The 10,923-nt window shown below is 54.3% G+C and overlaps 1 protein-coding gene across 1 annotated transcript; it reads right to left on the reverse strand.

The window, feature by feature from the left end:
* Positions 1-4,185: 4,185 nt before the first annotated feature.
* CFAP126 (cilia and flagella associated protein 126) lies at positions 4,186-10,030 on the reverse strand. The gene is made up of 5 exons (XM_024204173.1): positions 9,999-10,030; positions 8,552-8,614; positions 7,917-7,997; positions 6,841-7,017; positions 4,186-5,335 (listed from the first exon to the last, which is right to left on the reverse strand). Exons 1-5 carry the CDS (start codon positions 10,023-10,025, stop codon positions 4,640-4,642), a joined length of 1,044 nt encoding a protein of 347 aa, XP_024059941.1. The 5' UTR covers positions 10,026-10,030; the 3' UTR covers positions 4,186-4,639.
* Positions 10,031-10,923: the final 893 nt, after the last annotated feature.

The following is a 10,923-nucleotide window of genomic DNA, read 5'->3' on the forward strand; positions in this document are numbered from 1 at the left end:
TGTCTGTCTGGGGGTCTCAGGATATCTATGAAGGGAGCACTAAAAGCCCTAGTTAAAAGGAAGGGGTGGAGTCTTTGGCAAAGACTTCCTTTATCCAAAAGGTTAGTCACTGATATTAGATTCATAAATTCCAAGACCAGAAGGGACCACTGCAATCATCTTGTCTGACCCCTTGGATAACACAGGAGAGAAACGCCTCAAAATAATTAATAGAGCAGAGCTTTTAGAAAATTGTCCACGGGGGAGAATCCACTCTGACCCTTGGTAAATTGTTCCAATGGTTAATTACTCTCACAGTTAAAAATTTACACTTTATTTTCAGTCTGAATTTTTCTAGCTTCAACTTCCATCCACTGGATTGTGTTATACTTTTCTCTGATAGACCGAAGAGCTCATTATTAAATATTTGTTCCCCATGTAGATACTTACAGACTTTGATCAAATCACCCCTTAACCATCTTTTTGTTAAGCTAAGTAGATAGACTCAAGGTGGTCAATCACTGTAAGGTATGTTTTCTAATCCTTTAATCATTCTCATGGCTTTCTAAACCCTCCCCCAATTTATCAATATCCTTCTTGAATTCTGGACTTCAGAACTGGACACGGGATTCCAGCAGTGCCACGTACAGAAGTAAAATAACCCCATTGCTTCTACTCGAGATTCCGGTTTATGCATCCAGAGATTCAGCTGATTATCCACCATGATCCTCCAATCTTTTTCACAGTCAATGCTTCCCAGGAAGAGTCCCCCGTTGTGCATGTATGACTGACATTCATTGTTCTTAGATGTATACATTTACATTTAGCCATGTTAAAATGCATATTGTTTGCTTCCGCCTGATTTACCAAGTATCCAGATTGCTGTGTCAGTGACCTGTCATTTTCATTACTTACCACTCCCCCGATTTTTGTATCATCTGCAAACTTTATCAGTGATGATTTGATGTTTTCTTCAAGGTTATTGAAACAAATGTTAAATAGCATAGGGCGGAGAACCGGTCCCTGCGGGATCCCACTGGAAACACCTGCTTGATGATTCCCAGTTTACAATTACAAAATTGCAAAACACAAAACAGCAAAAGCAAACACAGGAGTGTAACAGTCTGAATAAACCCTTCCCCCTGCCAGGTGTTCAACTTTCACTTCTGCGATGTTGTCATCCTCACTGGTTCTTCAGTCACCACAGAGGTCTCCAAGCCCAGAGAAGACCTGTATCTCCAAATTCAAAAATCAAGTGGGGACAAATATTTTAAAAAAAACCTCCAGCCCTCCCCTCCCCATCAGAAAGTGTGTGTGTTGGGGGGCGGGGATGGGGACGGGGACACAGACTTAATCCCACCCCCCTTGTAGCTGAAGGCAGCTCAGCAGGAGTTACAACAATTTTCACTCTTTGGGAGAAGGTATTTCAGCTCTTAAACCAATTATATTCTGCAGTTGCCAAAATGACTTTCAATTGGAGTCCTGTTGATTTCTAATCAGTTGTTGTTTGGCACATGCCAACTGTTAAGTTTGGACTTTGCCATGCCTAATTATCCTCTCACAAACGCTCCCGGCACTGAGTTGGCTTCAATACAGACAGGGCGATGGGAAGCCATGCTCTGAGTTCTGGAGAATCAGGGCAGCCCAGGACCTGGTAACTCTGGGGGAGAAGCAGCAGAGGCAGGCACTGGTTTTACAGTTGCAGAAAGCAGGGCAGCCATGTTTCCATCATGCCCTTTCTGGTGTTTTGCCTACAATTTTTCTGTCCATTTTAAACCTGCCTTCTAAAATCTGAACCTAGGTTTGCATCCCATCTTAAGAGAGTGGGGTGGATGTCACTGGCCAACTGGTTAAGTTCCTGCAGGTTATTCTGGGCTCGCTAGGAGGCACTGGGTGTGGCTTCTATTTGATGGAAGGCATACCAGGGTGGGATTGGGAGGATCCAGTCCTGTGTGTCCTTGTGCACCCATGCTCCTCAGCTGCTGCTGATCAAACTTCTTCAGGCTGGGACCAGCAAAGGGAGGTGAGTCAGAGTGGGAGGGCAGGATGAGCATGGAGGAGCCTAATGCTGGGCCCCGGTGGTGGCATTGTCTAGCTGGGAGCGTGTGCCATAGCCTCGCTGTAGGTGGGGCCAGACAGGATCAGGTGCGCTAAGGGCTTTGGCCAGGTGATGCATGTTACAGCCGAGGCCTGTTGCCCTCCAGCCTGACTCTTAAGTTATTTTCTGTAATGCAAACTGATGCTAATAAAGGTGCTGCCTGACCTGCTTCCCTTGGCCCACAGGCCCACAGGCCTTGCCCTGGAGAGCTCCACCCAGCCTCCATCTCCATTCAAGCTGGGGCCTCTCTGGGGCTGCTGTTAGGGAGCTCGATGATGCCTGTTAGTGTAGGACTCATAAATGAAATTGTTTTTAGTTATCCTGTACCATTGTAACTTCTGTTCACCATTTCATAACACCTGCCATTTTGCCTACATTGTAACTTTCATTACACTTGCCATTTTGCCTACATTGTAACTTCTGTGCCATATTGTAATTTAAACCCCATTTTAAAACGCTTACTCCATTTTGTAAGGGCTTGCTGCAACCTTCATTGTTGCAAACCCTGCTGTAATTTTAATGGTCTAGTTGAGATGTGTGAATGAGGAATGCATGGGTAATAGAATCAACCTCCAGCACCAGCCCGTCCTGATGAGATAAAGTTCAAATACCAACGGCTGAAGAACTAGACAACAGCCCTAACTCAAGCAAGAAGCATCCACCCTAAAAAGAAACAACAGAAGGAAGATCAAAGCCAGGTCCCAGGCTGACAGTCACGCCTGCAATTGACGGGTGATCAAGCACCAAACCCAGAGGCGGCGTGACACAGCGAGACCTAGGAACTTTGAATCCAAACTAAACTCCTATAAAAAAGGAAGGGTAAGATGAGAGACTTTGGGTAACGTTCTGCTATCAACATCAAGGAGCATCGGTGCGCGCCTGACAGAGACCCGGCTCCTCCTCGTGCTCAGCTTTCCTGGCCAGTTAGCTGCCACGAGCTACGATCCCAAGCTGCGAACTCAAACTACAATCAGGACTGGTAACTATCCAGCAGCTGCAGAACATTTTGGTGTGTGTGTGTGTGTGTGTGTGTGTGTGTGTGTGAGTGTATGTGTATAAGCATTGAGGTATTTGCTAATAGTTACAAATTAATAATAAATGTGGCATCTTTGTCTTGACCCCCTAAAACGATCCTGTATAAGTTTGTGGGACAACATTAGGAATTGCAGAATGCCCCCTGCTCCCACAATCTGATAGCTGTTCTGTGCACTGCATCCCCTCTCTGGCTCACTCCGATCCTGGGCTGTGTTCAAACCAGCTGCAGTGTTGGCCCCTGCCAGGCCCCCCCCTACCCCTGCTCATCACTGCATTTTAGACAAGCACAGGGGACCTACAGTACAGTGAAAGCATCCCCCAGGCATTGCAAAGATGATTCTTCTGCCAGCGCTGAGTGTGCTAGGCCTGGCTCCCCCTCCCCCATGCTGGGCAGACAAGAGCCAGCCTGAAAACGTGATGCTACAGATGGTGCAATACTGAGGCACTGCAGCCTGCATCCCCTTGGGACGGAGTCAGAACTGCACAGAGCCCCCCTGGCGACTGGCTTTGTGTTTGCTCCATGACTCTAGACTGCTCCCCATTGGCTGTTGTTACTGGGGTGAGTGAAGCTCTTAGCTGTGCTAGAAGAAGAGCCAACCCTGCAGGAAAGCGCTCAACATATCAAACTCGGTGAGTCCACGAGTGGCTGAGGGCTGCAAAGGCATCTCACCAGGAGCCCCAGGGCTGCAGCTAATCAGCCTGAAATGGAGAAGATTGTAGCCCCCCTGCAATTAGAACATAGACGTGACTCATGGAGAGCAAGAGGCCCAGCATACTGTGTTCTAGCATGATCTGATGCTGCAGCACCAAGCATGCTGTCAGGAGCCATGGTGGATGGAGGGTGAGTGCCGGCTCAAGGCCCTTGGCATTAATGCTTGTGGGAGTGAAGGTTGTGTGCTGGCCCATGGCCCTCGGTGCTAACGCTTGTGGGAGTGGACGGTGAGTGTCAGCCCATGGCCCGCCACTGATGCTAATGTTGGTAAATGAAAACTGGTGGGAGATTTTTTGTTTTTTGTTTTTTTTTTTTAGTTTTATTTTTGTGTTGATTACCATGAACACACACGCTGGCCACATGGTACTGTCGAATCATCAGCATCACTTGGGCTCCTTCAGAACCAACCACCCTCTTGCCAACCTGGGCATCAGCCCTGGCTGGTTTTGTTCCTACGCTCAGGTTGAAAAGCAATTTGTGCATATGGGTGAATGTCCCTGTGAGGCAGCGTCTTGGTCTGAGAGCCCCGACCTTGGGGCTCAACAGGCTGGGAAGTCGATTGTGTCACTGCTGGGTCGGTTGGGCTCACTCTTATCCGGGGGGGAAGTTCCTACTCGCAAAGAAACTAGCTCACAAACAGGATTAAAAGTTGAGATTTACAACTAGATGGAGGGAAAGGAAACACCTCCAGCCTGGGGATGAAGGTGACTAGAACTGAAGAAAGTATAGGGCCAGAAGGCTTGAAATGCTGAGCAAGATGTTTGTCCTTGATCTCATTAGCGTTCGTGTCTCGGGCATAGAATTTGATTTGACCTTCAGTTGAATGTTTGCTCAAATCTTTCTTCAGGGCAGGACTGGGGTCTTGCTGACCCTTCCATCTTGGGTGACATGCTCCCGTTCCCCTCTGCTGCCCTCCTTGACATCCTCTTCTGGGTCTCAGCTGCTTTGCTAGCCTTTGAACCAGGGCGGCCTGATGCCAAGGCCTCAAGTGAGATGGCTCCCCTGGGATTGGCCTCCATTGACCCAGGACAACCTGAAACCATGAGCTCAGGCGAGCTGACTCCTTTGGCTTTAGCCTCCATTGACCCAGGTCGACTTGCAGCTGGGACTTCGGCGGAGATGGCTCGCCTGGGATTAGCTTCCCTTGAAGGAGGTCGGTTGGAAGCCGGGACTTTGGGTGAGGAGATCTCTTTGATTCGAACATCCATGCAGCCGGGCTGGCGTGACAATGGGACCTCAGATGATATGCTTCCTCTGTGCCAAGCCTCCTTTGAGCCTGGCTTGCGCAAACCTGAGATCTCTTGGGAGGTAGCTCCTTTGATTCGAACATCCATGCAGCCAGGCTGGCGTGATAGTGGGACCTTGGAGGGGGTGGATCCTTTGTGATAAGCCTCCTCTTCAGGGGGCATTTTGGCTGAGGACCTGGGGCCCTGGGAGCCTCTGCTAGATGCTCGGCTGTTCTTACTGGAAAGCTCCTTTGTGGGCTGCGTGTGTGATTCAGGCTCTCGAGGCTGTTTAGGGAGGAAGAAGTGCAATGGTGGTTTGAACCCTGCTGGGGTGCTGCACAGAGGCCATCAGTGCCATGGAGGAGCACTGCGAAGCCAGAGGGAGAGAGGAATGTGAAGGGCAGAGCTGGCACTATAGGCAAGCTCTTTACTGCCAGTTGGGCTCTGCACCTGGGCCCCCATGCAGAGAGGGTTTGCTGCAGTTCTTCCCCTGCCTGGGTCTCCACATTCCTAGTAGGTCCATCCCCAGGCTGGGTGGTAACTCCTTCCCTTCTGCAGTGCTGCTGCAGCGGGCTATTTCCACTGACACCTGAGGATGAACTGGTGCCGCTCAAGCACCACCCAGGGCCAGGGCCCGTCTGCTCCCATCATTGACCCCAGCGGCATTGGAGACCTTCCTGTCAGTGCTGCAAAGTTAACCCTTTAGAAACGGGCTGGCCAGTGTCCTGTGAGTTCAAGAAGGGATTCTGGCCACTGGGAAACTTGTCAGGCCTGACCTGCCTACCTCTTACCAGGAGCCCCTTCTTCCTGCCCTGGGTAGTGTGCCCAACATGACCTACATCCACCATAGGTCTATGGGTTCCCAGCTCCTCCCTTGGGAGGGCAATGTGGGCAGAGGTTAAAGGTCCCTACCTGCTTGGGGCATGGGCTTCTGTGCAAGAGCGAGTTTGTCCGGTAAGAAAAGAGATGCCACTCAGCACTACCAGGAGCAGCTGGGGCAAGGGCATTTCTGCATTCTGGGCAGCTCCCACTTAGTACCTGGAGACTGGCAGTAGTGAGAGCTGTGGTTTGTGAGCTCCCCCTGCTGGCACAGCTGCAGCACTGCATGGGCACACGCCCCAAGCTGCCACGGCAGAGTGCACAACCAATGCTATACTGAACCTAACAGCCCCATCACACTGGCCGATGCAGCCCTGCAAGCCAGCAGAGAAAAACCCCCAGCACCTCCCCAAATACCAGGGGCTGTCAGTTTCCAGAGCTCATTACTATGTGAGATGAGAACGAACCCTCAGCATTAGCCTCTGCTATGCTGAGTACAGAGATTAGGGTTTTATTTGTGTGTGGGTTGCTGATGGGGGGTGTGTGGCAGCCCATTGAGGTGCCTTTGCCATGCAGCTGAGTCAGCCCCTCCCCAGCACGGCACAGGCTGCCATGTTCAGGAGATTAAATACGCTCTGAAAGGATGGACAAGAGGCTAGGAGAGTGTCCTTGAAATCTGCCCTTGGGACACCCCCCAGCTGGCTTTATAAACCCTGGCCTTGGTATTTTGGGGCACAGCCTCTCTCTGCTCACTTGCTCAGCTCAGAGACCCAGACACCCTTGTGTCTGTCAGGCCAGGCACAGGTTAGTGCCAACAGTTATATACACTTGCCATTTCCTAGTGCCCATTGAGGAGGCCCACAGGCTGGGCCCCCCCACTCTGCTCTGCAAGGGTTCAAGCCAAGCCTCAGCAAACAGGTGCTGTCTGCTCCCTGTAGGAAGGTGCGGCCCCTGCACACAGGGTTCCCTACCTTGCCAGTGATCTGTGGGCGGAGGCCGTTGCAGGCGCTGGTCAGTGCAGTGGACTTGTGGATCCAGTCAGTGAGGTGCGAGGCTGCGGCAGCCGAGCGGGAGGTCAGGTTCAGTTTGGCTGGGGGAATCTTCAGTGGCATCTCCCAGGTACCCATAAATGTGCCCCAGGGGGAAGCCTGCAGGGCAGGGGGGAGATGGCTTTGGTCTTGGGCGTCAGAGCCCTGAGAACTCTCCGAGACAGAGCAGCCCTGTCTGCACTGGCATCAAAGGCCTGCTCCAGCCATGTTTTAAGGGGGCTGAACCCTGCCAGCTGGCAGTGAGACCCCACTACCCAAAGCTTCCTGCCCCGCAGGGAAACCCAGCCAGCAACAACCAGGTTCACACACAATTTTAGCTTCCCTAGCTCTAGTTCTGAGGGGGGCAGGAACAACCCAGGAATCCAGCTGCTGCCCCCGGCTCCTCCGCACCAGCTTCCTGGGCTGACTAAATGCTGGCCCTGGCTAGCTGCACCCTCTCTAAGGGAGGCACAGCCTAGGCTTTCACCTCACCAGGCAGAGCCAGTGTTACCAGGAGAGGGCTCTGCACAGTGGGTTGGGTGCCCGGGGAAAGATGGGTCCTGTATAAAGACAGCTGGTTTCCTAGCTCATGGTTAGAAAATAACTTCCCCACGCAGAACTCCCTCAAACCCAGGCCAGGAAGGGCAAAATGCAGCACCCTCTCTGGTGGGGGCTCATGGGCACATCCTCTCCTGTTCGTGATCACACCCCTCCCTGGACCAGCACCAGCACTGAGTGCTAATGGGCAGGGGCCTTCAGGGTTAACTTCTCAATGTGATTCAACAAGAGGACATGAGGAACAGGAGTTGTCACCATCTGATCACCCAGGGCTTGGACACTGCTGCTCAGTTTAGTTCCCTATAGCCTTCACAGTGCAGGTCTGATGTACCTGGCAGGGCTTAGATACCATGGTGATGGGCACCAGAGACAAGGCAGATAGTTACTTGCCCACTTACTGGGCTCCCAACTCCAAACCCTGAAAACTGCTTAGCAGACAGGAGCCAAAGCAGCCCACTCACCTTTGAATGTGGCACTGTGGGGAGCAGGTGTCCTCGGTCATTGGCTATAAATTGGGTGTAGCCTTCCCGGGCAGAGGGGTGCTGAGGGCAGAAGGAAAAAAACGGGTTAAACTGCCGACGTGTAGGCAGAACAGAAATGGACGGACACAGCCACTCTGGGGCTGGGCTATGAGGGAGTGCCTGGGAGGGCAGCGGGAGTCCATCACCCTGGCTCTCAGCATTGGGGCCTGGGCAAACAGGGTTTCCCAACTGCATGTGATCCAAACTTGTAGGTCCCCAAAGTGGCCGCCTGGCTCACCCTGGTCTGATCCCAGCACAGAGGCAAGTGGGAGGCAGGGTCTGTCTCCAGATTACTCTGGCTCCATTGACACTATCTTATTGCCACGCCCTTCCATTGGATTCCAACTCATGTTAGAGGCTAACAACTCCTGACTGGGAGCAGCCAGGAAGAACAGCAGAGGAGGCCGTTGGGCTAAGAGGCTCCTGGGTGCGCGCTGTGTTGTGAGATGGTGCAGCCGCCCTTCCTGCACAGGTGAGGTACAGATGCAGCACAGTGAGGCCTGCAGAGAGCTCTGGGACACGCCCCCGTGAAAGGGGAGTGCAGGCAATGCAGGGTGAGGACAGAGGCATCCTACCTCCTTGTAGAGCTTGGGCAGGGTCCAGTTTTGCAAATTCTGTGCAATGAAGGGATCCTCATACTGCAAAAGAGAGAGGGGGCAGACCATTAAACAGAGGCAGCAGAGCCAGAGAGTTCCACCGCCCACTTAGGGTGACCAGATAGCAAGTATGAAAAATCAGGACGGGGGTGTGGGGTAATAGGAGCCCATATAAAAAAAAAGCCCCAAATATCAGGACTGTCCCTATAAAATCAGGACATCTGGTCACCCTACGCCCACTGCAGATACTCAGGGTATGCTTAAATAGTCTGGGATGGCCCATTTCCCAAACCTACCACCTCCCCTGTCAGAGATCTCTCCAGCCCATCCAGTTGCACTGACACTCTTGTGCCCTTAACAGCAGGGGGCAGCGGTGAGGAGGGCTCACAAAACCCTATTCCTGCTTGGGATGCATGCAAGCTATGCCTGGACCCTGTGAAGCAACCCAGAAACACCAAGATCATGAGCTTCCAGCATGGCCCAGTGGCCAGGCAGCCTGGCCTGGGGGAAGGAGCTCGGGCTGGGAGCGGGCCATGGGTTAGCTTGGAGCCAGGGACCCTAGATACACCTGCACTGCGACCTTGGATAAGTTGCCTCCCACTGGGCCTCAGTTTCCTCTGCTGTAAAGGGGGTGGGCATTATTCCGAATTCCCGGCCATGCATGGGTGGGAAGCCCTGGCCATGAGCCCCCCACAGCTGGGGTGGCAGGGCCCAGGCTGGACCTGCCATCGAAAAGGGGCAGCCTGAGGGGGCAAAAGCTGAAGGTGTTGGGTGGGGCTGTGTGGGAGGCAGTCTCAGGGGAGGAGATTGTTTGTCTGGGGGGTTCTGTGTAGGGATCTGTCTCATGAGGATTGGGGGAGAGGTTGGAATGGGGGGATGTTGGTGGGGGACCTAAGGGAGTGTCAGGCCTGAGGGGAGTGTCGGGGGACCTAGAGGGGTTGGACTAGGGCAGTGTTGGGGTGGGGGCTGGGGACAGGTTAGGGGCCCCAGGGTGGTGCCTATGGGGGGTGGTTTGGGAGAGGTAGGGCTGGGGGGCAGAACCATGGGGAGGTCTGGGGATGTTGGGAGGTTGGGGGGGAGTTCTCTGGGGGGCCCGTGGGAGGTGGGCAGTACCATGGGGGGTAGGGCCTGGGTTGGTGGGACCCATGGAGGATGTAAGAGGGGTCGGGCAGGGTAGGACTGGGGTTGGTGGGATCCTGCGGGGGGTTGGGGGCAGGGGTTGGTGGGGGACCGCGGAGGAGTAGGGACGGGGTCGGTGGGGTCTTTTTGGGGGGGGGGTAGGGCCGGGGTCGGTGGGGTCTCGTGGGGGGGTAAGGCCGGGGTCAGTAGGGTCCGCGGGGGGGACAGGGGTCGGTGGGGGTCTCGTGGGGGGGTAGGGCCGGGGTCATTGGGGGTACCGGGGGGGTCCCCGCCCCCCGGCTCTCACCTGCCCCGCTTTGTAGTTCGTTGCCATGCCGCCTCCGGCAGCTTTCCGCTCTGTTTACACTTGTCTCCTAGCAACCACGCGGGGCAGACAGCAACCAATGGGGAAACAGCGCCCTGGTTCCGTCCCCGAATCTCACAAAGTCTCGCGTAACTGTCCGAGAGCTGAGCCCTCCCTATGGCCCCGCGGAATCCGCCCCCCTCCCCCCCGGCACCCCGCCCCCTCGTCTGACGGGCTGACTCCGCCTCCCGGCGCTGCCCGCCCCCGCTTTGAGCCGCTTCTCCCCAGGGGACGTCGCGCGCAGACAGGGGCTGCGCTGGCCCGGCCCAGGCTCCCTGCTCCCGTGGGAGTGTGCAGTGCAGGGAAGGGGGGGGGGCATTAAAGCCGCTGGTGAATAGCCGGGCGCTGTGTGTAGCTCCTTGCTACTGGCAGAGCCTGCCCCGCCCAGGCAGGGTGACCAAGTGTCCCCTTTTTATAGGGACAGGCCCGATAAGTGGGGCCTTTGTCTTATATAGGTGCCTATTCGCCCCCCCCCCGGTTTTTCACACTAGCTATCTCGTCACCCTAAGTCTGGACCGCAACCAGCAGCTGGCCCAGGCCTGAGTCTGCCCCGGCTCGGGCCTGTGGCAGGGAATTGCATGCCGGCTGCTGAGCCCTGCAGCCATCCCACTGCACAGGCTGGGTTCACAGTGATGGTCCGTCTGTTCCTCGGAAACATGAAGTTGTGGCCCCGTAGGTAGGCAAAAGCACAGGCTCAGGCCAGTGAACCTGCTGGGCTGCTACCAGAGGCGCACAGCACCTGCCCTGTGCTCATTGCACCAAGCTGCCACCTTGTGTGGCTGGTGTCATGGCCAGCTGGCAGGACCCATCAGAGAAGGGCTGGAATGAAACCCAAACAGCAGCAGGAGAGGGGCAAGGGGCAGGACAT

The sequence above is a fragment of the Terrapene carolina genome, unplaced genomic scaffold (genome assembly GCF_002925995.2).
Source record: "Terrapene carolina triunguis isolate 2854851 unplaced genomic scaffold, T_m_triunguis-2.0 Scaffold249, whole genome shotgun sequence".
Taxonomy (NCBI): Eukaryota; Metazoa; Chordata; order Testudines; family Emydidae; genus Terrapene; species Terrapene triunguis.